The sequence below is a fragment of the Eublepharis macularius genome, chromosome 15 (genome assembly GCF_028583425.1).
Source record: "Eublepharis macularius isolate TG4126 chromosome 15, MPM_Emac_v1.0, whole genome shotgun sequence".
NCBI classification, from domain to species: Eukaryota; Metazoa; Chordata; class Lepidosauria; order Squamata; family Eublepharidae; genus Eublepharis; species Eublepharis macularius.
In genome coordinates, this window is record NC_072804.1 from 29,572,346 (window position 1) to 29,600,175 (window position 27,830).

A 27,830-nucleotide genomic window follows, 5' to 3' on the forward strand; every position below is an offset into this window, starting at 1 on the left:
TCAGATCTTGCAAACTGGAGGACGTGGCTTCTTTTATGGAGTCAAGCCATCTCATTTTGGGTCTTTTTTTCCTGTTGCCTTCCACTTTTCCTAGCATTATTGACTTTTCCAGAGAGTCTTGTCTTCTCATGATGTGACTGAAGTATTATAGCCTCAGTTTTGTCATTTTAGCTTCTAGGGAAAATTCAGGCTTGATTTGATCTAGCACCCACTTATTTGTCTTTTGGGCCATCCATGGAAACTGCAAAATTCTCCTCCAGCACCACATTTCAAATGAATCCATTTTCCTCCAGTCAGCATCCTTCACTGTAGTAATGAGGAATATCATAGTTAGGCTAATATTGATCTTGGTCCCCAGAAAGACATCCTTATCTTTAAGGATCTTTCCTCGATCCCTCAAGGCTACTCCACCAAGTCTTAATCTTCTGATTTCTTGGTTGCAGTCCCCCTTTTGGTTGATGATTGAGTCAAAGAACAGAAAATCTTGAACAATTTCAATTTCCTCATTGACAACTTTAAAATTGCATAATTCCTCAGTAGTTATTACTTTTGTCTTCTTGATGTTCAGCTGTAATCCTGCTTTGGTGCTTTCTCCTTTAACCTGTATCAGTAGTCATTTCAAGTCTTCACTGTTTTCTGCCGTCGTCGTCGTGGTGTCATGTGCATGTCTGAAACTGTTACTGTTTCTTCCACCAGTTTTCACTCCACCTTTTTCTAAACCTAATCCATCTTATTTTACGACATATTCTGCATAGAAGATAATATGCATCCTTGTCTGACACCTTTGCCAATTTGAGCCTGTTTTCCCGTATTCTGTCCTAGGAGTATCCTCTTGTCCAGAGTACAGGTTGTGCATCAAAACAATCAGATGTTGTAGCACTCCCATTTCGTTTAATACCATCCATAGTTTTTCATGATCCACATAGCCAAAAGCTTTGCTGTAATCTATAAAACACAGACTAGATTATATACATCTATAATGCTACTTTCAAATCAAGCCCTTGGGACATCCAACTCAGTTGATGGTAGAGCTCAAGCAGAGAATAATAATAATAATAACATTCGATTTATATACTGCCCTTCAGGACAACTTAACGCCCACTCAGAGTGGTTTACAAACTATGTCATTATTATCCCCACAACAAAACACCCTGTGAGGTGGGAGAGGCTGAAAGAGCTCTGAGAGAGCTGTGACTGACTCAAGGTCACCCAGCTGGCTTCAAGTGGAAGAGTGGGGAATCAAACCCAGTTCTCCAGATTAGAGTCCCATGCTCTTAACCACTAGACAAAACTGGCTCTCTCCTGACACCTGAGACTTTTAACTAGTGATGTCAGGCATTGATTGAACCTGAGATGTTTTGCATGCAAAACAGGTATTCTTCTCCTAAGAATGCATAAACAGGATCCTTTTGATTCTTAAAAACTGACAACATTTTATTCCATCATAAAGCTTTGGTGGACCTAGAGGCCACTTCTTTAGATGCAAAGAGTAGATCTTCATCAGGAAGGCATGTTATATAGGAGGCACAGGAAAAAAACCAGCAGGATCAAGGATCTAGGAAATGAAGAGTGAAATGGAATCATGTCAAATCCTAACCAAGGAAAGCTGGTGTTCACTAGTTAACACCCGTAAGAGATGGCTTAGGCATTGCTAGTTTTGTTGCATGGAGGGTATTCATGATTTATTTCTTTATTTACTCCATTTGTGCCCCACTTTTCTTCTAAATGGGGACCCAAAGTGGCTTACATCATTCCCCTCTTCTCCATGTTATTCTCACAACAACCCTGTAAGGTAGGTTAGGCTGAGAGGGTGTGACTTGCCCAAGGTCACCCAGCAAGCTTCCATGACAGAGGGGGGATTTGAACCTGGGTCTCCCCAGTCCAGATCTCTAACCACTACCCTATGTTGGCTCTCTTTGCATCTGAAGAAGGAACCTCAAGTCCGCAAAAGCTTATCCTGGCTCTTTATCCTCTGTGCTGGCCTGTGACAGACTGATATGGCTCAAGCCTCCTGGAACCATAAATTTAAGAAGCAGGCTTATTCTGCAGTAGGCTGTTGTTCTAGTTAGCCTGGAACTGACCACCCTTCATTGCAGCAGCAACCCGGGGTCTCCGAGTGAGGTCTTTCTTACCCAGAGACACCAGATGCTTTCAACGGGAGATGCAGCAGACTGTATGCAGTCCTGCCCACATACAGCCATGGAGACCCACCTGAGGACCACAAGCCACAGGTTGGGCCGCCACCCTGCAGAAAGTAGAAGCAGCTTGGCACAAGAGGGGTTTGCTGCACTCCTAAAACTACCACACGGTGGCAGTAGACACCCACTTTCAGGAAGAGGTCATCCTGGCTCTCTGTAAAAGGTCGGGTTGTACATTCCCACAATTTACTTTTTACAAGCTGTTTTGAAGCGCACTTGATTTTGCCAAGGAGCTGCAGCCAGTCCTGAGATGTCCTTTACTTCAGGAGCATGCAGCTGAGAAGCCTACACAGCCCATGTGTTCCTAGAAGGTGCACAGAATGTGCGAGGTACGCACAAGTTTTCAGTAGCTTCTCGTATGGAAGTGTTTTCTATGCAGAGGTTTTGAAATGGTTGGAAGGGCATCTCAGAATGGGCTGTGCCTGAGATCTTCTGGCTTGCACATTACAGAGATCCTGCAGATCACAAAAATGACAGAAAGCGTCATCTAAACCAGTCCCGAGAGCATTCTGCAACACTGCGACTCAGGTCAGATTTACAGAAATGCTTTTCACATGATTTCCCCAGATTGTGCATTTTCTCTCATGTACACACCCTTCCCTGGATTCAAAATTGCCAACATAGGCCCTGGACAAATATTCCTTCTGTGCCCCTTAAACACCAACCGGACCTAACACCAAACTTATGAAAAAGAATAATCTGATTGGCCAGTTCTTATGACATCACTCTGTGGACTGATGACATGACTTTATGAACTTGCCCCCTAACAAGTGTCTCTTGAGCTCTCATTCTGCACACAACTAAGGTTGCTAACTCCCAGATGGGGCCTAGAATCTCCCCAGAAGTACAGTTTCTCTTCAGACTACAGAGATCAGGTACCCCGGAAGAAACAGCAACTACAGAGAGCAAACTCTATGGCATCTCATCTCTGCTGAGCTCCCTAAACTCTGCTGTCTGCAGATTAAGTGCCCCTTAACCTCTAAGAATTTCCCAATGTCATCCCTAGTTCATGCACACTGGTCATGTTCCCAATGCATTTTGAGGTAAGTGATCCTTCCCCCTTAAAAATTTAACTTTTTTGTGGAGTCCTTGTTTCTGTCTTCTAAGGGCCAAGCTATAAGTGATGAATGTCACTTGAATGGCAAGTGAACAGACTCATGTGCGTTCCTCCCTGTTCTCTTGCACTCCACTTGCACTCCACTCAATCACGTATAGTAAATGAACAGACTCACGTGTATTCCTCCATTCACTTGCACTCCACTTGCACGGTGATCGAATGGAGTGCAAGTGGTGCACAAGTGTAATTCATCACTTGTAGCTTGGCCCTAAGATATTATGGTTGGGTTCCATGGATCCATTCCATAGAATAGCCAATAAGTCATTATTTGTATAGTTAAATGGACTCAGCTTTTTCCAGGATTCCCTCTTCAGCCATGGGGCAGACACATCTCAGTGGCTCCCACAATTGATCAGCCAAAGCCCTGCGTGTGTTCATCAAAGCCAAAATGGAATGTTGCAGAAATCTGAGATTTGACCAAGTTAGAGGTTTTTTGTTTGAATCAGTTTGAATCAAACAGTTTTAAAGTTTTCTAATATCCAAATTTTACATTGCCTGATAATTTACAAAAATTGAGCTCCCAGGTTCTGTTGATTAAGACCATCTTGTTGAGAATCAATCTGCCACAGACAATATTTTGAAGTGTGACAGTTTCCTCTAAAGCCCTTGATAAAGCCAGCTTTAGCCATGCTTGATCCTGCCAGACTCCACCCCCTTGATCATGCCAGATCTCAGGCGGACAGCCACCCGATCCCACCCTGACTCCACCCCAAACCCACCAGTTTCCACCCCATAATCTGCAAAGCAGTCAGTGCTTTGAAATGATAAGCTGGTTGCTCTTAATCATAGATATGTGCAGACCACCCAGGTAGAACGCCACCACTGACCCACAAGTAGGACTATTGTACTCGGTTAGGGAGATGGTGGGGAGTGTCAGATGTCATGACTGGAGGGGCCTCCAAGCTCTCAAGCGTGTATAAAAAATAATCCAACCAGAAGGATTGTTTTAAAAAGTTTTACTTTTATGAAGAAGCCTTTTCAGTGAATCACCAGGAAACCATGAGGTGGTTAGCCACACCACTGGGTTTGGGCAAAATATTTAACTCACATTCATTAACATCCATAAACAAACAAATATGGGTCCATCGTGAGCCAAGTGTTGCTACCTTGTGTACTGAGAAACAAAGTAGACATTCGGTCACTGAATTTTCTCTCTTTATTATGCAATGCTTGGAAAATGTTTCAAGAAGGGATGTCAGGAAACCAAATGCCGGGGCCTGCCCTAGACATTGCACCAGATCAGGGTTGCAGATCCCTCGATGGGGGTGGGAGATCTGTGATGCATGCACGTGCTCCTGGGCCTGCACGATGATGTCATTTTCAGGAAGTGACATCATTGCACAGGCCAGGGAGCGCACGTGTGCTTTGCACGCACACAAAGGAAAAAAAAGAGGGGAGTGCTGGGTCCACCCCCCTTCCGCTAGGGTTGCCAGCTCCAAGTTGGGAAATTCCTGGAGATCTTGGGGGCGAAACTTGGAGAAACCTGGAGAAAGTGGGGTTTGGGGAGGTAAAGGACCTGGGCATGACATAATTCCATAGACTTCACCCCAAAAGTAGCCATTTTCTCCAGGTGAATTGATCTCTGTGGCCTGGAGACCAGTTGTAATTCCGGGAGATCTCCAGCCACTACCTGGAGGCTGGCAACCCTACCTCCCACTGGGAGGGTAAGGGGACTTGGAAACCATACACCAGATAGGAAAGGAATGACTCGCAGGCTACTGGGGAATTATGTCCTTTAGTTGCTTTCCAACGGCAAAGTCCTTTTTTCAGATGACACAAAAATAACAGTTGTGTGTGCCACTCCAGGGCCAAGGTTGATGTCTGATGCAAATATGTATAGGCCAAGCCAGAGAAGTGACTAGCAATATGAATTATTCTTTTATTGTCCTTCCAAGGAAGGGGCTCGGGGTTATCCCTGCTCTTGGTATTCTTATAAGCACCACCCTGTGAGGAAAGTCTATGCCTCCCATTTACTCATCCTGGGTGAAGAATTACTCAGCCCTAGCCCCAGTTTCCCACTCCTGAGGAACTGAGGAGCTGGAGAAAAAATGGCCTCCACACAGTGACGCTCCAGGAGTTTCCCCTAGTAAAGACCATAGAGACTAGAAAAAACAGCCTAGAGCGTCATCCAGAAGTTTCATCACAGCCTCCCCAAACTCCACGCTCTCCTGGCACCCCCCCCCCAAAGCTCCCAACATTTACCAAGATAGTGTTGGCAACTCTGTGTGACCCAGGCTCTGAGACCATATCACCTCATGAGTATCACAGCTGAGTGGGATTTGAACCCAGGGATACCCAGTCCATGTGCAACACTACACCATGCTGTCCCTCAATAAAGAGTGAAGGAAAGGGTGAATGGAAAGATTATCCTACAATTTTGCTATGCCATAGATAGAATTTGGCCCCTTTCCCTACCAGTGGTTCTGCTAGGGTTGCCTGGTCCCCTGACCTTAAAAGTGGGGTACGGTGGGGGCATGCTCCTGGAATCGGCCAATTTTAAGCAAAATAGCCCTGTGAGGGGGCCTTCACTTCCTTTGTTGTGCTGAGAATGACGTCATTCTTGGTGCAACAAGGGAGGCTCCAGAGCATGCAGGAGCGAGCGCCAGACCTCCTGTGCCTCTTCCCCCTGCCAGCCAGGTGAGTGGGGGGGGGCTGAGAACAGAGGACCCCCCACCCCCAACCGGGGGACTGCCAGCTCTAGGTTCTGCTGATAGCCATGGAAGAAAGCTATAAATGGAAATTGCCACGGGCCGCTCCCACCATCAAAATTTAAGCTTTCACTCAAAATGAGGTTGGCTCTAGTTCCTATAGGACAGTTCACACTACAAATCTGTACGTTGTCAATGCTGAACCCAATTAGATAACCAGCGATTTTCATCCGGAGGTCCCAGCTGACCTGACTACCTTGGTGAGAAGCAGAACGGGCTTGGAAATAAAATGAAGCCTGCTGTGCTTCGCTTCCCACAAGGGGCACATTGCTATCATCTTCGAACAAGAACGGGGCCACCTCCCAGGGTAGGCTGGGCCATTTAGCAAGCCCTGGACAACACCGAGTCAAGGGGCCCTAAGATGCTAGCAACCCACCAGGGGCTGTTTGGCCTAGACCCTGGCTGCAGTGATCGTGGCTGTGGTTGTAGGCTCACCCAGTGCCAGCACTGTGGAGGCTATTTGGCTCAGCTTGTTCTGGCCGTTAAAGGTCTTCCAGGGCAACGGACAGAGGGAAACTTCCCAGATATACTAAAGGGCCGATCTGCCCCAGAGGCCTCATATGCACACCAAGCCCTTACAAGACCAGGGAGGTCCATTCATCCAGCACTCCTCAGAATGAGAACCGTTGTTCTAGGCCAAGCCTATGTCTATACTGTAGACTCCTTGGCTGCAGTTCGGGCCTGCTGGCAGCTGTAGAGCCATTTTATGACACGGGCGTTTCGTTCGATCACAGAGACGGACACGGGCAGCTTCTCACTCGGCTCTTCGGTAGACAGCTCCCCTGCATTGCGGGAGGGGCTGCTTTGCTCAGAACCGGCTGAGCCCATGCTTCCAAAAAGTGGGCTGGAGGACCCCGCTTCCCAGCTGCCCCCTGGCTTGAACCTCTCTGCTCCCAGCACTTCCACCAGATTCCGGTCCAAGCCACAATAGTTGAAAAAACGCTCTTTCTCTGAAAGAGGAAGAGAACAGCTCGGAGCCAGCTCTCTCTTGGAGCTTACTGGACCAGGACTTGTGGGAGAGGAGTTTTGGTTCTTATCTACCCAGGAGCTGGACTGGCATCTTTGACTATTTTCAGTGGTCTGTTCTGCTGCTCCAGTGCTGGACTTGGCTAGGATGCCGATGGAGCTTAGAGTTCTCATTTCCTTCTTTTCTGTTGCCAGCCAGGCTACAGGGGGATCCTCTTGTGTTGCTTGTAGCTGTCCCTCTCCCAACAGGCCCTTCAAAAAAGGGGAACTGCCATGTCCGTTTTTCAGGGAGCCCTGAAACAGCCACCTCACAAGTCCATAGCTCTTGGCGTTCTCTTTATTCACAGCTGAGCACTCCCGTTTCTGACGGTAGATGACAAGGGAGTCGGGCCTCAGCACACGTCTGCCACTGCCTCTCCGCGTTGTCGGTGACTGAGGAGAAGGAGGTGGCTTTTTGGGCCCAGGGCCTTCTGGTTTTACCACTAAGCCCTGGGAGAATTCATTGCGTTGGTGGGGGGTCAGGGGCCTCCTGCAACACGGGGAAGGTTGAGGCGTATAGCAGAGGAGCACTGGCTCTTGACGGCTGTTGATCACTTGCTGGGATTTGACGTATTTGGCTTTGTCAGCCTCCAGCCTCTCCACTGCGCTTGGGGTACGGCCCCCGCTGGTGACCTCCAGCTGCCTGCGGAGGTAGTCTGGCCCTCGGTTTAGTAGCCCAAGAGGGGAAGATCCATCTTCTGGAACCAGAGGCCTCATTTTATATCCACACTTTGGGTTGCAGTAGCAAGGTGTAGGAATGTTCAAGACTTAAAAGGTTGGTCACATCAAAGGAAGACGACTCCGTGAGGTCAAAGTTCACTGTGTTCTCACAAGTACATGGAGACGATTGTCAGAACTTTTGCTAGATCAAAGACTGGATAAAGATGCTGTGGTTTTATCGCAACTAAGGTTGCAGCTAGTGCTTTGGAATCTGTGGCAGGACTCCTTCGGCTGCTCTCAAAAACCATTCTCTACATCCCATCCTTAAAACTGATCCACAGCAATGCAATCAAGGGAATTCCTTCCCGAGAGCAGAGAGGGGTCTGGGTGTCCACACCTCAGCTGTCGTTCTGGAAGCAGAGAAGACAGTTGGTTAATGAAATAATACAAACTTGGAATTATATCTCTGGCAGGAAATCACTCTTGGGGTGCACAGATAACATACAGTCATTTTATCAATGATGGGGCGATTTTTAAACATGAGATCAGCTGTTTTCACATGTCTTAAACATCACGGAAAATCAAGCAAAACTCACAGAACGAGGTGTCTTCATAGCGCGATTTCTGACATCATCGCACCATGATCCTGTTTTCATGGCGCAATGATGTCCGAAATCGTGCCATGAAGATGCCTTGTTACGTGAGTTTTGCTTGATTTTCCGTGATGTTTAAGACGTTTGAAAATGGTCATGACTTGTTGTTTGACATAATCACAGTTTCATAACAGGATCAGGAAACTGCACATTTCGACTCAACTTCCAGTTATTATCGATGGTACTGAGCTAGAGGGACCAGTGATCAGACTCATTTGAAGGTCGCTTCAGATATCTGTAGGAGCCATTTTATCACGTTGTGACCCTGTGACGTTAAGGTTCAAGAAACCTACCACCACAAAGCTCTCTGGCCTCCTCTGCCACAAAGCTTGTTGGGTGACCTTAGGCCAGTCACAAACTCTTAACTAACCTACCTTGAAAGATTGTTGTCAAGATGCAATGGAGGAGAGGAGAGTGATATAAGCCACCTTAGTGGAGAGAAAGGTGGGGTATAAATACAATAAATAAAAAAATTGAGGCCAGTCTCTGAGCTTGGTCTACTTCACAGGGTTGACTTGCTGGGTTCTGCAATACTCTCTTTGTTTGCTTACACTACTTTACAGGGTGGCTGCAAGGGTAAAATGAAGGATGAGAGAACTTGGTATATCACCATATGGAGAATTTTTCAATTATGATTTGTATCCCTAGCTTATAATCACCTAGTGTGTGCAGCCACAGTCCACCAGAGGTACTGGAGGCATAAGCTCAGGTTCTTTCAATCATCTCCCCTCCGTGGGAGGTATATAAATAGCTCCCCAGGCCAACTGCACTGTAACTTTAGTTTAACATTTAATGTGTAAAACAGATTGGGAGGAGAAAATTTCCTTGCTATGGGCAAGATGACACAAACAACGGACTCCTCCAAGTTGTTCCATAGAAAAGAGAGGGTAGGGTAATTTATAGGTTATGCTCCACTACTGAAAAACTGGACATTTGAATAATGGGCTAATATGCCTGTTCCCATGTGCAGTGACAAGATGGAAGAGTCTCCAGATGTAGAAGGGATTTAAGCGGAAATACACACTTGGTTTTGGGGGGGTCTCTTCACCTCTGGTGGCACCTCTTCCTTGCCACAGTTGCCCCCACCCACTTGCCCAGAGTTCCAGTTCATGTTGATATAAGGCAGTGGCTACTAGCATTGCCCTCTCCTTCAGAGCACTGGTCAGAATTGAGCCCAAATAACGAGGTGAGTAGGCAGCTGGTGCCTGTCCGCCCCCTTACTTCCTCTTTACCTGCTTCCAAGGATGAGAAGCATCAGGGGGCTCTTGTCAGTTCTGTGCCCTTTGGGGGCAGCTGCCCAAGGACCTGACATCTGATTATCATGCAAGGGTAAGAAAACCCCATTGGGCATCTTATCGATGATTTTTGTGCCAAAGTCTGAAAAGGAAGCGAAACAGGAAAAAATACAGGACCCAGCAATCTTATCTTTATGGGTCCAGCCATCCCTAGATCAAAGCAAAGCACCACTCTCAAAGCACTCCCCTGCCCTCCCCTCCAGGTTGTCAGCTGTAAGAAGGAAACTGCAGAGCTGTTGCTAAGGAAGCTGGGCCTGGTGCAGGAGGAAGGAGACGGCAGGAGGTTGGAAAAGCTGCCAGGAGTGTTGCAGACTCTCCTTTCCTTCCATCTAGCTGGGAATAGTCACAGGTCCTAAAAGGACTTGGCCAGGCTGGGCCTGGACCACGATGCTGACTTCCTCTTTAGAGAGGAAAGCCAAGAAGCTTGATGCTTCCTGATGCGAGTTGTTGGCTTTGGAATTCAGGGCCTGGTAGATTCTGGTGGGTCAAAGAGAGGGGCAGAGAAGAACACGACGGGTCAGGAGTAGAACCTTGAGGATGTTTAGCAGCTTTTCAGGTTCCAACAATGATTACACCGCTGGACACAGATTGACTGGCTGGGCCAGACTGGATTTGGAACTGATCCCAGTCCGCTTCCGATGTACTCATCATATCTACTGAGAGCCTACTCAGTGTACATGCGTTCAGTTGTCATGTTGCGTGGACAAGAACAATGCATGCATTTACCATGCACGGACAGCTGTAGTACATGCAAACTGACCAATGGATTTTCAGGGTTTGTGTGCATGCATACCACAGTTGTTTGTGCATGTGTTGCCCCTAGTCACACAGCACAGAGTCTGTGAGTATGGGGGAGATCTACTCATGGAGGATTGGCTCCCAGCACTCATGACTGTAATGTCAGAAAAGTCACTTATTTAGCTATTTATACCCCACTGTTCTCCCCAAAGGCTTACAATATCGTTTGCCTCTCCTCCATTTTATCCTCACAACAACCACTCTGTGAGTTAGGCTGGGCTGAGAGGGACGTTCTAGCCCAAAGGCGTCCAGCAAGCTTCTATGGCAGAATGAGGCTTTGAAGATGGGCCTCCTAGACTATACTCCAACACCCTCTGACTCTGATTTTTGAAACATCTCTCTGACATTCGCTGAGACTATAGCCCTGCAGCCAGCAGTTTGGCTAGCAAATTCTAGGACACACCGTTCTTCCCTCCACTGTCATTCCCAGAACCAGGATTTTGGTACATTCTTAGGATTTGTTGAGACCAGATTCCATAGTATCAGTATATTACTGCACGTTTCATTATTGGTGGACTTTATTTTTTCTTTTTATTATTGTATTGTGCAATGTTTTTTACTTTGTTAGCCACTTCAAGCAGGTTTTTGGAGAGGTAGCACATACATTTTCCACAGCAATAAATAATAAGTAAATTAAAACACTAAGCTTGTAAGAACTTCTTCCATGCTTCTTCAATGATGATAGCTGAAAGGAGGAAGGAAGGAGTGAGGAACACCAAGGACCTAGAGATGCTTTTCTCTCTTAGATTACCTCTAAATCTTACATTACCTGTATTCATTTGTGGGTTAGGCCTGTGGCTCAGTGTGGTAGAGCATCAGTTTTGCGTGCAGGAGGTACCAGATTCAGTCCCCGGCATCTCCACCTAAAGGATTTGGGGTACCAGGTTTGGGACACCATTTTCTGCACAAAATTCCAGAGAGTTGTTACTCATCAGGCCAGGCAGTATTAAGCTAAGTAATCAGCAAATGGTGTAGCCAGCTTCAGATATGCAGAATAAAAAGCTGAAGTCACATCTAACACACATTGGTCCTCTCCAATACGTTATGATGGAAATGTCAAGAGCCACCAAGGGGGAGAGACAAAATTCAGGGTGCTGAGGGAGCCAGACAAGGGGCAACTACCAGGTGGTGGTAAAGTTCTGGGCAGCCTCTCTGTTGAGACAAAGGGAAGACTGAAATGCAAACCTGGTCCACACATTCTCAGTCTAATCTCCCTCACAGGGTTGTTGTGAGGATAAATGCAGGGGGCTCTCTACCTCATTGGAAGGAAAATGTTGGATATAGATGTAGAGTTGCCATCTCTGGGTTGGGAAATTCCTGGAGATTTGGGGGTGGAGCCTGGGGAGGGTGGAATTTGGGGAGGGGAAAGAGCACAGCTGTGATATGATGCCACTGAGTCCACCCACTAAAGCTGCCATGAACTGGTCTCTGTAGTCTGCAAATCCATTGTAATCCTAGAAGTCCAGGCTCTACCTGGAGGTTGGCGATTCTAAGAACAGAGTGGAGGGAAATGTAGTGTATAGGAAAATAACCTTTTAATGCTGTTAGCAAGTCACGCCACTGGGTTGACCCTGAGTGGTGTATGTGTGGAGGGGGCAGAAAACAACAGAGAAAGTCTTTGTCTAGGGACACGTATCTCTCAGAGGCCCTGGGTATGGCCTGAGGTCAGGATTTGCTAGAGACCTTTTCCCTAGAGGTCACTTTTGTGTTCCCTATCTTCTCCCTAGCTAATTTTAGAGTAGGGGCTGTCATCTCCCAAACAATCCCTCTTTTTATATAGGACAAGCCTGGAACCAAGACGAGCTCTAAAGGCCACGACTCCCTCAGGTTAATAATTCCCAGCTCAGGGGAAGACATTCAGTGGGGCAGATCACAATAGGCCATGGCTCATCATGTCATGGCTTCGCCTGTTTCCCCCACTGCCAGGCAACTGATCTTTTCAGTTAAGAGGCCCCCAGGAAGGGAGAGACCCCAATGAAGAAGGGCAAATAGGCAAGGCAGTAAATCAGAGAAAGCTGTGCGTGAAAGGCTGGAGTCCAACCGGAAGCAGTCAAGTCTTCTTTCCCCAAATAAAAACACCCCAGATGGTTTCTTTTATATCACAAGTCAGGGAGCCAAAATGTTGTGAACAAGGGGCCACCTAGTCACATAGGGAGACCGGTGAGAAGCCAGCGGAGCACTAAATTGGATTCACACCAGAGATTTGGCACATGCCGAATAGCTCCATTTGCCCTGGGAAAGTCCCTTACTTCTGTGATGTATCACCCAGGGTCAAGTGTCAGGTTTTCCAGACTCTTGAGGACCCAGTGCCCAAGAGCCCCTCCATCAAAACTCTCTTCTCTCACCAACTGCAATTCTACCTTCCAGTGAACGGGCTGCAACTTTCTCACACTCTTTTCAGCATGGTGGGTGATGAAGAGCCAATTAGAGGGGGTGTCTAGGAGGGCAGCAGAGGGCAAGTCTCTCATGCTCTGCTGTTGTCAGGTTCTTCTTCTATTGGGAACTGGGAGACGGGCCTAGTGTTTCCCATTGGGGGTGGGCCCTCTGCCACGCTCACCCCCAGTGCCTTCCCCGTTTTTATCTAAAGGATTTAAGAGTCCTCAGTTAGAGTCCTCTAACCACTGCACCACACTGGCTCTCTCAAATACTTCTGGATTTCAGTTTTTGTTGATATTACTAGTGATGTGTGTTTTATTGTTTCCAGTTATTAAAACTGGCTGCTGTCACAGAAACCTGTATGCTGAGAGTACTTGGGGGTGGATTTTAAGATAATTCAAATAAATAAATACTTTAAATAACAACAACAACATTCGATTCATATACCGCCCTTCAGGACAACTTAATGCCCACTCAGAGTGGTTTACAAAGTATGTCATTATTATCCCCACAACAAAACACCCTGTGAGAGGAGTGGGGCTGAGAGAGCTCCAGAGAGCCGTGACTAGCCCAAGGTCACCCAGCTGGCTTCAAGTGGAGGAGTGGGGAAACGCTCTTAACCACTATACCAAACTGGCTCTCATTAATAAATAAATAAAAGTCAGACATAAACTGTAGCAGATGACTAGACATTAATAAAGCAAGGAGATGCTAGACAGGCCACCAAATTCCCCCTCAATGAGGGCTAGAATGCTAGGGAATCGGTTTCTGTGCGGCTCTGAAAATCTTTGGTGTACGAAGGTCCTGGCACGTGGCCTTTCCATTGATTGCCAGCCCTGTTGCAAAATCAGAGGAAGCCGTGAGCAGCCCTTGTTTCACCATCTCTTCTGGGATACAGTCCAGTCATTTCCTGAGATGTCTCCTACCCTCTGCCCCTCCATCCTGAATTGCAAAGATTGCAATGCCTCTGAGCAGGAACCAGACGACGCCTGAGCTTTGCCCACTACGCCCTGTAGGTGCTAAAATGGTTTACTTTAAACTTTTGTATACTGCCCTCCCACCCAGCCCAGTGTTCCCAAGGGGGTGAATATTTCAAACACTCAAACAGCATTTAAAATACAAATATAGAAAAATATCCAAAACAATTAAATAAAACATATAAACACACAGGCTCACAAACAGGGCCAATAACAGTTATTGGGGGCACATTTTCACTTGCTGGCAGAAGACAGCAATAGAGGGGGACCTCTGAAGATGGCCAGTGCGCCTGAGCAGGTTCATATGGGAGAATGCGGTCTTTAAGGTATGCTGGCCCCAAGCCATATGACTTTAAAGGTCAATACCAGCATCTTGAATTGGGCCTGGAAGCCAGCTGGGAGCCAGTATAGATGGAACAAGATCCCTTTGATGCACTCAAGACTCTGACTGCTGCATTCTCTATCAACTGAAGCTTGCAAACAGTCTTCAGTCTGCAAAGTGGGCGTGCAACTGATACCAAGAGAGAAATTCTGAGCCCCAGGGAAGCCCCAGAGGACACCCCTCAACTTAGTCCCCCTCCCCTTCTTGGGCTCTCAACAACTTCTCTATTCGATCCCCGTAAATAGACGGGTGACTCAAGATTGATCATTTGCTTAGCTCATTCATGTTGCACAAATTTTAAGACAGGCACTGCAATCCTAAATAGAGTTATACACTTCTCAGTCCACTGCAGTCCATGGGCTTAGGAAGGGTGACATTCTGTTTAGGACTGCACTGTTAATTGCCTAATATTATTCTGACCAAACTGGACTTCTCCCTAAAAACCAGCCAGAGGAGCAGAAAATTATAACTTCAACAGCCTTTAAAGGGGGGATCGTTTTTTTTTTAAGTCCTTCAAGTTATTTTGTACAGATAATGCAAAAACAGATTACTACAGATGCAGCCCAGCTAACTTTTAGCCCCATTCCTTTCAAAGGCAGACAGTTAAAGCACTTAGTCAACTCTCCCACTGACAGAACTGGGAACTAAAAAGCTCTTATATTTGACTGGTTTGTGCTTGAGAGCATCATTCCTAAGAGCACAAAGCAGGGGACAGATCTATTTTCATAATCTTTATAACAACTCTGTAAAGTTGACCAATATTATTATCCCCAAATTAGGATCGCCATTTCTGTATTGAGAAGTTCCTGAAGATTTGTCGGTAGATGGGGTGGGGGGAGTTTGGGGGGGGGGGGGAGAAACCTCAGCAGAGTATAATGCCACACAGGTCCTCTCCAAAGCAGCCATCTGATCTCTGTAGTCTGGAGATTAGTTGTAATTCCAGGAGATCTTCAGGCCCCACCTGGAGGTTGGCAACCCTACCCCAAATGGAGAACACAGAATTTGAAAGACAGGGGCTAAGTTAAGGGCAACCCGATACGCTCATTACTACGAAACAGGGACCTCCAGATCTTTTCTTACCTGCATCAAGAGGCAAAGTAGAAGCTATGCGAAGACCACTAGCCCAGACTGTTGGCTAACTCCACAGTAATGCTGGGATTTGAAGTCTGAAGGCAGGCCTCTTTGATTCACAATACTTCAATACACAATCAATGGGACTACACACTTGGATAAAAAGATTCTCTCCTAAGCCTCAGCATATTGAAATAGCAAGTCTCAAAGAGTGAAATAAAAACACAAGAGCTTTGATGGATCAGACCAAAGGTTCATCTAGCCCAGCAGTGGTCAGAGAGATGCCTCTGGGAACCCACAAGCAGGGCATGAATGTAATAGCCCTCCCTTGCTGGTTTACCTCCCTCACAACCATCCTTTGGAAGTGCCTCTGAGCATGTTCCATTGACCCATCGTGGCTGATACCCATTGACAGATGTTTCCTCTTCTACGAATTTTTCTTCTAAGTTTTTAAAGCCAGTGGCCATTGCTGTGAATTTCATAATTATACGCCATGTACATATTGGACAGTCAGTGAAAGCAAGCAGAATGCAACAGATAAGCAATGTAAAAAGGATCGTAAAAATGGAATGGAATCAATAGAACATCCAGAGCAATTTTCCCTTCCCTTGATTTAAACAGAAGATCCAAGGAAATATTTTTTTTTTGGCTTTTGCAATGTCAACCATTGAACATGCGGCTGGTTACAGACCCACCAAGGAAGGGCACAGAGTAGGTTAAAAGACCCACGAGTTACCCCAGGGTAAACCCACCAAGTAATTCAGTGTAGGATGGCATTGTGACAGGGCAATCCTAAGGTGGTCTACTCAGAATCCTACTCAAGTCTATCCAATGGGCAGGGCCGGATCAAGGGGGGCAGGGGGGGTAGTCTGCCCCCGGCGCCCCCGGGGAGGGGGCGCCGGGAGCAGCTGCCAGCTGCCAAAGGGCGCAGGCAGCAGTGTGGGCAGCCTTGCAGCCCCCCGTGCTGCCTTTTGCCTGCCCCGCAGGACAGGGGGCAGCTGGCTTGCACAGGGCAGGCAAAAGGCAGCGCGAGGGGCTACGGGGCCGCCCCGCACTATTCGCCTGCCCCGCAGGACAGGGGGCGGCCGCCCGCCCTGTCCTGCGGGGCAGACGAATGGTGCAGGTGGCCGCGCTGACTTTTGCCTGCCCTGCAGGGCAGGGGGTGCCCGGCAAGCCAGCCGCCCCCTGTCCTGCGGGGCAGGCGAAAGTAGCGCAGGGGGCTGCGAGGCCGCCCGTGCCATTCGCCTGCGGGGAGGCGAATGGCACGGGCAGCTTCCCAGCCCCACACGCTGCCTCTGTTCCACCCTGTGTGATGACATCACCGAAGTGACGTCATCACGCAGTGCGGGGAGTGCGCGCTGCGCGTGCGAGGTGGCCAGCCAAGGGTTGCCCCGGGCATGGGCAACCCTAGATCCGGCGCTGCCAATGGGGCACACTCCCAAGAAAGTGGTTTTAGGATGGCACAATTAAAGATTTACACCCAGGGCTTTTTTTCTGGGAAATGAGGTGGTGGAACTCAGTGGGTTGCCCTCGGAGAAAATGGTCACATGGCTGGTGGCCCTGCCCCCCCCCCCCGATCTCCAGACAGAGGGGAGTTTAGATTGCCCTCTACACTGCTGAGCGGCACAGAGGGCAATCTAATCTCCCCTCTGTCTGGAGATCAGGGGACAGGGCCACCAGCCATGTGACCATTTCCAAGAGGTTCTGGAACGCCGTTCCACCGCGTTCCCGCTGAAAAAAAAACCTGCTTACACCTCATGTAACAAAATCATAGGGCCACATCACACGTTTTGTTTAGACATACAGGCTAAGAGTTTAAATAAATGGGCATGGGAAAGTGCCACATGCCAAGGAGAGAGAGACAGGGGAGGAAATGTGTACCCTTGCAGGTGTCTCCATCAGAGGGCCACGTCCTGGCTGCACTTCCCTGATATGGCAAACTGTGGAACCAACGGACCCTAAGAAAGGATGCCTGTCCTTGCCTCTGCAAAGGAGCAGCCAGCTTTTTTTAGGATTCTCGTTGGGGGGGGGGAGCAATGCTCCAGGCAACAAAACAAGTCCTGAACTTTTGCCTCCTCAATCCACAGCTATAAATAAGCCTGCCCAGGGCGAGGCAGGCCTCCTCCTCGGGATACACCCTCCAAAGACAGACCTTAACTACAGGGCAGCCGGGACCAAATGGGATGCCTACGTGCGGCAGGGAGAGAACAGGAAATCCAACTAGGGCTAGCCACAGCAGTGCTCCAGTGGGTAGGTAGGTTGCTAACATGAGGACTAACCTATTCTTAGCATACAGATATATTCGTTGTTTTTCAAGGGGAAAGGGTCTCACCCCGGTCCTCCAAAGCTCAAGAGACCGGAGAATTGAACAGTCCATCTAAATGCAAGAAGTGTGTATACGCACGCACAAAGTCAGGAAACACACAACAGTAAAGAGTCCAGTGGCACCTTTTAGACTAACCAACTTTATTGTAGCGTAAGGTGCGACTGGACTCTACTATTTCACAACTATAGCCTAGCAGGGCTAACTCCTCCGGATCAGGAGACACACACACACACACACACACCTCCATCGCCTTCACCTCCTAGGCTCTGGATGCTGCAGGAGAGGGGCCTGAAGGTCCAGGCAGCGTTTGGGCTATCTCCAACCCGCCCACCCCCCCGCGACCCCTGAAAACCCAGCAGCTTTCCTGGTTGGGGGGGGGGGCGTCTTTTCGCAGACGAGAGCCTCCTTCGCCCGGGCACGAAACTGGCACGGGAACTTCTGCCACCGCGCAGATGTCACGGGAGCCGCTTGCTTTGGCTGCGGCGGGGCTCCCTGTCTGGAAGGCATCCCGGCAGAGACACTCACCTGGCTGTCCCGCGGCGACGAGGCAAGAGGGCCAGCAAAGCGGGTCCGGCGCCGGCCGCGCTCCGGCTGATATACCGGCTGCCCGGGAGGAAGCTCAAGGCCCTCCCCGCTCCGCCTTAACCCCTTCGGAGCGGAGCTGCCCCGCAGGAGGCCGGTAACCCCTCCGAGGCGTCCCAAACGCCCGGCCTCGCCGTTAACCCTTTGCTGCCGGCGCCCTCTGCGGCCAAATGCAACAGGCGCCTGTCCCCGCCTGGACGACGACCGTTTTCTTCCAGCATAAGCTTCCTGTGGACAAACGCCCGTGGGCTCCAGCCCAGAAAAGCGCAGCTTTTGAAATCAAATCTTGCTCGTCTTTAAGGTGCCACAAGGTCTCTTTCCTGCTCAGGTTGAAAACCTACCAGGCATAGTGCCCGACTGCCAGTAGGAAAGTCTCCAGGGAGGTCAACTCTCCGCCACAAATTCTGTGATTGGACTTGGGCACCTCACGCTCTCTTGGCCTCGGCCTCCTGCCTGCAAGATCATAACTGGCCTCCTTTGCAGAGCTGGAGTGTAGACAATACAGAGAGAAAGTGGCCAAACGACAGATGACGTTGGAATTGTGAGATTGGATCCCCCGAGTGTAATTTAGCTACAGAAAGCAGTTGGGAAGGGCAATAAGAACTGGGGACATGTCGTGGGGAAAGGGGGATGAATTCACTCTTCTTCCTGCAGATTTGGCCCTACAAGAGAAACAAATGTTGGTACCAGAATTCTGCCTTGCCTTTTTTCCTTCCTAAGGTTTAAAGTGTGTGCGGGGTGCAAGTACTAGAATTCTGCCTGTCTTTTTTCCTTATTTATTTAATTTATTTACTTTATTTATACCCTGCCTTTTTCTCCAGTGGAGGGCCCAAAGTGGCCACATCATCTCCTCCACTTTATCCTCAGAACAACCCTATGAGGTGGGTTCGCCTGGGAAGGTGTGACTGGCCCAAGGTCACCCAGTGAGCTTCCATGGCAGAGGGGGGATTCCAACCTGGGTCTCCCAGATCCTAGTTAGCTCTCTAGCCACTACTCCACAATTACTGGGGTTTAAAGCAGCCAGGGAGGGAGATGCAGAATTTCAGAATTCCATCCATCCTTTTCTTTGCTGGGGCTTAAAGTAGCCAGGAGGAGATGCGGTTTCCAGAATTCTGCCTGTCTTTTTCCCCTTAGCACTTTGATTCAAGACACAGCACAAGGGGAAGATTTAAATTCCCCTCTCTCAACTAACAACTATACTGGACCCCCCCCCCGCTGTTTCATTTTGTAAATAAATTACATGGGGAGCGGGGGGGGCGGAGTCTAGTTATAGGTCTCAAAAGCCACATGTATTTTGAACTGGCCATCAAATGCCAGTTTTTAAAGCCAAGGGATCTAGTCACAGCTCTCTCTCATCATCATCATGTTTGTTCACTGCTCAGCCATCTGCAATATGGGGATAGTGGCCTGCCTTACAGGGCTCTTGTTAAGAAACTCTGTGATTAAGCAAAATCATTTTGATGCTATAAAGTAGCATATATCCTCAGAGCAGATACGTGGCTTTAAAACGGGTATCTTCCCCTTTGGTTAAGTTCTCTGTTTTAGAAAGGACATTGGCGTTCCCTGCAAGACCACAGCTGGGCAACAGTACAAGGGGCAATAAATCTCTCACAGTCGCCCCCTTTCCCTGCATCCTTGCACCCCATTTCTGAACCAGATAGCTGAGGCATCAAATGTCAGATCATGTAGATCAAGCCCTGTTCAAGCCCTGGCTGATCTTGGTACGCCAGCGCGGTGTAGTGGTTAGAGTTTTAGGCTAGGGTTTCAGAGATCCAGATTCGAATCCCCACTCTGCCATGGAAGCTTGCTTGGGCTAGACATATACTCGCAGCCTAACCTACCCTCAAAGGGTTGTTGTGGAGAGAAAATGGAGGAGAGCAGAATGATATGAGCTGCTTTGGGTCCCCATTGGAGAGAGAGCTGGGGTATAAATGAAGTAAAAAAATTAAAATTCAGCCAAGAAATCTGACCCACTCTGGATTGTTATAATCTGCGAAGGGGCAACAATACTTCCCACAGATCAAAGACCAACCAGACGGCTGCTCTCTGCTATGTTGCATCCTCTTCGAATTCATTGCCATGAGGTGCAGTTGAGAGCCACTCTCCTGCCTAGCTTTGGAAGGGAATTAGACATTCAAGGAGAGTAAGTCTATCAACAGCTATTAGGCATGATGGTTAACCAGAACCTTCAGTTCAGAGGAAGAGGATGGTGGTAGTGCCCCCTGAATACCAGGAGGGGCACTGCCACCATCCCACCTGCTTGCAGTCTTCTCAGAAGCATCCTGGCTGGAGATGTTGGACAAGGTGGACACTGCATCTCATTACATCGGGCTCTTCTTGGTGTGGCACAGAGGGAGTTAAGAGCTGGAGTCTGCCCCCCCCCATCCCCTGTCAAGAGGAAGTTTTGGTCATGCTCTTTCCTGGGGAGATTTAAATTGCAGGAAGCCACAATAGAACCTAGAGCAGTGCCAGGGGTTATTTTGGTGTCTGAGCTTTGAACTGCAGGAAATGTTGTGTTTTTAAAAAAGAGAATGGGAATGGTGCTTGCTCCCCCCCACCCTCCCCAACATGCCATACTGAGTATATAGAGAAGCAGGCACACACACTGAACTCTGGGGAGGGGGCTTGCTGAAAACTTCTAGGGTGGTCAAGGAAGAGTTATATGAAACAGGAAGAGAAGTTTTGGAGGGGAACACAACCTGTAATTCTTCTTCAGATGTTTCACAGAATTCAGATGGAACGCTCTGTTAAAAAAAAAACTATTTTGAGTGAGATTCGTGTGGAACAAAATGGGTGTTGAAAATCATACATGCTTGTGAATTTAACAAACAAAACACTGGCTCTCGGCATCCTGCTCTCAGGACTGTGGTCTCATTTCTCTCAGGACTCACAGCTCTCACTGTGGTCTCTCATTCCTACATTCTGAAGGCTTAGCATCTGGAATTCTGGTCCCACAGCGCTCACCCTCCAAGTGTCAGGACGTGCTGGCAACTAAAACCCTAAAGATATAGGCATGACTTCCCCATATGGTGAGCTCTGAGCATTCCATGGGCTCAGAGCCCATGGAAAAGGGCTGCCTTTCCCGCTGCCTTTTACTGACTTAGACCATTGGTCCATCCAACTCAGTATTGTCTACTCAGACTGGCAGTGGCTCTCCAGGATCTCAGCCAGAGGTCTTTTACATCACCTATGAACCCGTCCTTAACTAGAGAGGCTGGGAATTGAACCTGGGATCTGCATGCCAAGCAGGTGCTCTACCATTGAGCCACAGACTCTGGAGATAGATGCAGAGGAGTTAGCCATGTTAGTCTGTAGTAGCAAAATCAAAAAGAGTCCAGTAGCACCTTTAAGACTAACCAACTTTATGCTACAATAAAGTTGGTGAGTCTTAAAGGTGCTACTGGACTCTTTTAGACTCTGGAGAGACTCTGTCTAGCCTTCCTCAGCTGACAAGCTAGAATGTCACCTGGGTAGAATGGTCCTTACTGGTTCTGATTTCTCCCAGCGATTTTAGGCTTCTGGTTTTTTCTACAATTTGGGTCTGGACACTAGAATTTCCGGATCTTAACCAGAATTTTGCCAAAGCTCCAACACCCACTGAAATTGAGATGCTGGCATGACACACTACCATTCCCGACCCCTCTGGGGTTCAAATCCTTGCTCAACCATTGAGTTCCTTCTAAGGCCTTGGGACAAAAGACATCCCTCTCAGCCTAGCCTACCTCCCAAGGTTGTTGCAAGGAAAGAAAAAAGTCCTTCATGGGATGGAGAAAATGTGGGATTCAAACATAAGAAATAAATACCTGTTATTTATTTACATAGTGATAATCTATTTAAGACACTTTTATCTAATCCTTCCTCCAAAGAGCTCAAGGCAGTTCATATGAATCTCCTGGAAGGCAGGTTAAATTGGGAGACAACTAGGGCAAGGTTTCTCAGACAGCTTTTATGGCTCTGTCAGAATTTGAACCTGGGTTCCTCCCTCCCACCCCAACTCACACACTATAGTCCAATAAACTTAGTCTGGAATATTAACCCTGGCTGGATTCTGGGGGTCACTTCCTAATCAGGATATAAAATTTCTGGCTGCAAGAATTGGTCAGTCATTGAGACAGATCTAATGAAAGAATTATTCACTGGAAAGCCAACATTTTTCAAAGTGTATAGGTGGCTCCTAGCAATGTATCAGTGTATCAGTGTATCAAAGTGTATCAGTGGCTCCTAGCCATGGTGATTGAAGGAAACCTCCACTATAACTGTTCAGCCACTGTGTGAGAGAGGATGCTAGACTAGAGGAACCACTGGTCTGATCAAGAAGGGCTCTTCTTATGTTCTTATGCACGTAGCTCTTCTTCAGAGGTAAATAACAAGACCAAATTCAAAGAGGAATCATAGGATTTCAAGGCATATATATTGCTGTTCCCTATTGTCTAAACAGGTCGTCCTGTTGCCTAATGGCTATGTTTTTCCAAAGCAAAACACAGTTTGAGTGCTCATCAACTGGCCGCTGAGTTTGAAACCTTACCTGACGTCCAACTTTGCCTTTTCTTCCCCTGGGATTTATTTTCTCTGGCATCTTCTAAAGCAGTATTGTTGGTAATCAAGGCAAGCCCTCCACAGTTCTGAACTCACTAGTTCAAAAATCAAAGCAGCTCCTTACCATTATTTGGCAAACTGATCTGCTTTTGCACACCGCGGTGCAGCTGAGCTCTTTTGCAAGGTGCTTACAACAAAAACTGGACTGTACTGCAAAGTGCTTTGCTTTGATCTTGAAAAGCCAGCTGCAGGTCTTCTTACCTTAATCTGATTTGCAGTCTTGGAGCTGGTAGATCAAAGGAAGGCTCTTTATATCTGGACTGCCTCTGTGTCTTAATCAAGATAGCTGAGAGTTAAGGAATTGGGAGCAGACCTTGCAGGAGTTGTGGAGTGGAATGAAGAGCATTCAGTCAACAATAAACTAAGGCAACAAGAAACACCCTCCTGCTTTTTGCTTTTAAAACTTAGTTTCTAATATGCTCTCAAATATGATCTGCTTAAATCCATTTGTGGAAAACGGCAGCTTTGATTTTTCCTGGGTTAACTTTAATTGTAGTTAAAGTTGCAGAAGTAGAAACTGGGAAGTTCAACAGTGGGGTGGACTGGGGGAGCCCAATAGTGCCATCCTGAATAGAGTTAAACCCTTCTTAGCCCCTTGAGATCAATGGTTTTAGAATTGTATAACTCTGTTTAGGATAACACTGTATCGTTCTCTCTTGAATTTTTAAAGAATTGGCAGGGGCAAAACAGAACCGTTAACATTGTTTTTTGGTTTTTTTTAAAGCCCTTTTCAACCAATGCCAGCCCAAATAAAAAGGGCACCTAACTGGTGAGCCCACAGCTTTCTCTGTGTGGCATTGCACTTACCACTTTGTGCCCACTGTGTGGCAATGCACTTATCTAACGCCATACAACACAATGTGTAATGTGGGAATATACCCCTCTGTATCCTAAGCCCCCCCAAGATTGCTTACTGGCTCCCAAGCTCAACCATGCTTGCCTTTGAACCAGCATTTCTGCCTGGGTCTGGTTGCCAGAGCTCTATTTATAGCTTCAAGCTGGCTTTTCCTTCTTGGTATCTTGGGACAGGTGCCCCTGCTCCTTCTCTGCAGAAGTCTCTTTGTACCTCGTTTACCCAAAAAGATGATGATCCTGAACGTAAGATGACCTCCCCATGTTAAACTTTTTATGTTTATTACTATACATTAGAGATGGGCACAAACCAAAATACGAACCAAAATTCGTGACGAACCAGGCCGGTTCATGGTTTGTGAACCAGCGGTTCGCCAGATCCCATTTCTGACAAACCGCCATAAACTTTAGGCTGGTTTATTCGGTTCGTTTTTCAGTTCATCACTGCAGACAGCCTGGCACCGATCAATCAGTTTCCTAGGCAACAGGGTATGGACTGCCTGCAGACCTTCTGCTGACAAGGAAGCGGTGATTTGCTGGCCCGGAAGTGACATTTTCACGAACCAATTCGTGAACCAGGGCAGGTTCCTGAAAGTTCGTGGTTCGTGAAACGTGATGAACCACAAACTTCATGGTTCGTTTTTTTTCTGGTTTGTGCCCATCTCTACTACACATACTTATAATTTGAATGTACATGAAAGACAACAAACACACACTTTTTTCTTGGTGACACACCCAGGGGAGGGACTAGCCCTTTTAGGTACATTCATTATTTTGGCCACCTCCTCTAGACGACAGATGGGGTGGCAGAAATCCATCACCCACCTTCAGCTCCAAGTGGGTTTACTTCTGCTCACACAAGCGCTTCTTCCTCCTGCTGACTTTCATGCAAATTTCTCAGCCACAACCTAATGTCTTTTGGAGAGCTGGATGTCTCTGCAACCCATCTTTCATTATAAAAAATGGAATGGTCACAGGAATTGGATGCACTGCACTGCAGAGCAGCTATTGTATGGAGCACACTTACTTGGTGTTATGTATTGCTTGAGTAGAATGAAGGCTCCTGACGCCTACAAAGCTATTGGTGTTTGGTTGCCGGCACGGCCAATCAGAACTGTTACTTTGTAGTCCAATCGCTGTGCTTGAAAGTAGATACTTGTATATAGTTCATGCAAACGAAGGATTCTAGCTGCTTACATTGTATTGGTTGTTGTAAAAGTGGGAGTGGTTTCTACAAGTATAAATTGGTTACTGTTAAGCCTGAGTCTTCAGTCTGTCTGTTTCCAGTCTCAAATACAGATGTTTATTATAATAAAGAGCTGTTAATCTCAATATGCAATACTTGACATATCCCCAATAACTGTTATTAGCCCTCCTCCCCGATGTTGGTGCTGTGTGTTTATATGTTTTTATCAAATTATTCTATATACTAGCAACAGAGCCCGTTTTAAAAAAATGGTCCCTAGACAACCCAGGAACACTGGCCCTCCTGCTGCGGTGCCCTCCAGAGGGATGGGACGGCTCGCCTGGCCATTCCGCAGCAGTGGCGCCCTCTGGAGGCCATATTGGCCATGACACACTTTTTATCCTGGTGCTCCTGTGCAGGCACACCAGGATAAGAAGTGCGTCGTCAGCAATATGGGTTGTCTTTTATGTAAAAAGATAGTTTAAACGCTGTTTTAATTATCAAAAAGAGTCCAGTAGCACCTTTAAGACTAACCAACTTTATTGTAGCATAAGCTTTCGAGAATCACAGTTCTCTTCGTCAGATGCATCTGATTATCTAATTATCAAAAAGAGTCCAGTAGCACCTTTAAGACTAACCAACTTTATTGTAGCATAAGCTTTCGAGAATCAGAGTTCTCTTCGTCAGATGCATCTGATTATCTAATTATCAAAAAGAGTCCAGTAGCACCTTTAAGACTAACCAACTTTATTGTAGCATAAGCTTTCGAGAATCACAGTTCTCTTCGTCAGATGCATCTGACGAAGAGAACTGTGATTCTCGAAAGCTTATGCTACAATAAAGTTGGTTAGTCTTAAAGGTGCTACTGGACTCTTTTTGATTTTGCTACTACAGACTAACATGGCTAACTCCTCTGTTTTAATTATGAAATGTTTTAATGTTGAAGTGTTCACTGTTTTGGGGGCCCTATTTGGGTGGAAAGTTAGCAAAGAAATATTTTAAATAAAGTAAATAAAATGTACCTTTCACCCACCATACTACAGCTTTCTTTGGCTTGCTAGCTGCATGAACCACTACTTGTAAGGTTACTGCAAAGAGCTTAGATGTTGGCAGGTTTCCAGTGGAAGAGAGTTCCACAGCTGCAGGGCCATCAAGAGACTGTGCCCTTGCTGTCCAAACCTGGTGAACAGTCTGCTGAAGAAGGCATTATCAGGATCGCATGAAGAAGACATGAAGGATACTTCTTAGAGATGTTGGTCCCCAAGCCCCTAAAATGGCTTTGGCCTATGGTGCCCCTGAAGTATTTATACTCACTATACTATTTATACTCTCACAAGCTCTTCCTCATACAATTAAGTGCCCATTGGTGCTTTAGTTCTTTGCATCCCAAGATCCTTAATGGATGTCAGCCAAACTAGACCCTTAAGTCATGCCTTTCCTTTGCAAGAATCCTCCTCTGCCATCTCATCACCAAAGTGGAAGATTCCAAGGAGCCCATCTGAAAGAATCATTCCGGAGCAGGGTAGGAGGTCGAGGTGCAAACAAACCATGTGAGTGACAGGGACAGATGCGCCTGGGCTTCAGCTGCACAGGGTAATGAGGCCAGAGGGAAGGGAAAATAACTAACAGCCATGCAGAAAGGCAGCCCGATGTCTAGTTTCAGGCAAGCAAGGGCAGATCTGCCACAAGGCCTCCCCCTCCCCCCATCACAGTAGCCTCACTGAGAACGTAACGTCTCCATTTATTGCAAGAAGATTCTGGGACTTGTCACCCTCGTAAAAATAATTTGTTGAGGAAGGCATGCAGTATAAGACAGCACAAACGTCCCTCTGTCCTGCCTACCAGAAGCAGCCTCAGGCCTATTTTCCTGCCCACAGCTGCCAGTCCTCCCACCACCACTGGAGGACTTTTTCAGGCTTTTAAAAAGTGTGCAAGAACACCATTATACAGAGTCAGGTAGTTTCGGATTCTGAACTTCAGCTGCAGCTTCCACAGTGCAGCAAACCAAAAAAAGTCTTTCTTAAGTGTGTTAAGATCCTTTTACAAGGGAAGCTTTTGTCTTACACCCGTGCTCTGGTCCCATCTTGTGCAAGCAAACACTCACTACAGCCAAGGGAATCTGCCAACTCTGGGTTTGGAAATTCCTGGAGATTTGGAGGCAGATACTGTGGGTGGCAGGGTTTGGGGAAGGGAGCAACCTTAGCAGGGTATAAGGCCACAGTATTCACCCTACAAAACAGCCATTTTCTCCACGAGAAGTAATCTCAGTAGTCTGGAGAGATCTCCAGACTTCACCTGGAGATTGGCAAGCCTATTGCAAACTCAATGGCAGCACACCAGGTCTATTTAGAGGATTTTGTGCTTCCACATAGACCTGTCCAATACCTAAGGCCATGGAGACCCTGCTGTATGTTCTCCCACCCTCTGAAGCAGGGCTTTTTTTCTGGGCAAAGAGGTGGTGGAACTCAGGACCGCACAATGATGTCACTTTGGGTCAGCTGGAACAAGGGAGGAGTTTTTTAAAGTTTAAATTGCCCTCAGTGAAAATGGTCACATGGCTGGTGGCCCCGCCCCCTGATCTCCAGACAGAGGGGAGTTTAGATTGCCCTCCGTGCCACTTGGCGGTGCAGAGGGCAATCTAAACTCCCCTCTGTCTGGAGATCAGGGAGCGGGGCCACCAGCCATGTGACCATTTTCAAGAGGTGCCGGAACTTTGTTCCACCATGTTCCAGCTGAAAAAAAGCCCTGCTCTGAAGTATGCCAAGTAAGCAGCAGACAAAGACAGGGCCTTCTTTGTTGTGGCATCTAGATTACAGAACCCCATCCACACAATATTCTACATAAACACAAACAGACGCACACAAACACGTTTAATTCAGCACAATGTGGGAAACATTCTAAGAAAGATGACAGTTGTTGTTGTTAACTTCATTTATACCCTCATCTTTCTCCCCAATTGGAACCCAAGGTGGCATATATAATTATCCTGACAACAGCCCTGTGAAGTAGGTTAGACTGAGAGTATGAGACTGGCCCAAGGCCATCCAG

General features: G+C 47.3%; 1 protein-coding gene across 1 annotated transcript; it reads right to left on the reverse strand.

Annotated features, from left to right (window-relative positions):
* Window positions 1-4,293: 4,293 nt before the first annotated feature.
* On the reverse strand, window positions 4,294-8,019 carry FAM110D (family with sequence similarity 110 member D). The gene has a single exon (XM_054999514.1). It carries the CDS (start codon window positions 7,743-7,745, stop codon window positions 6,672-6,674), a length of 1,074 nt encoding a protein of 357 aa, XP_054855489.1. The 5' UTR covers window positions 7,746-8,019; the 3' UTR covers window positions 4,294-6,671.
* Between the last annotated feature and the right edge of the window lie 19,811 nt (window positions 8,020-27,830).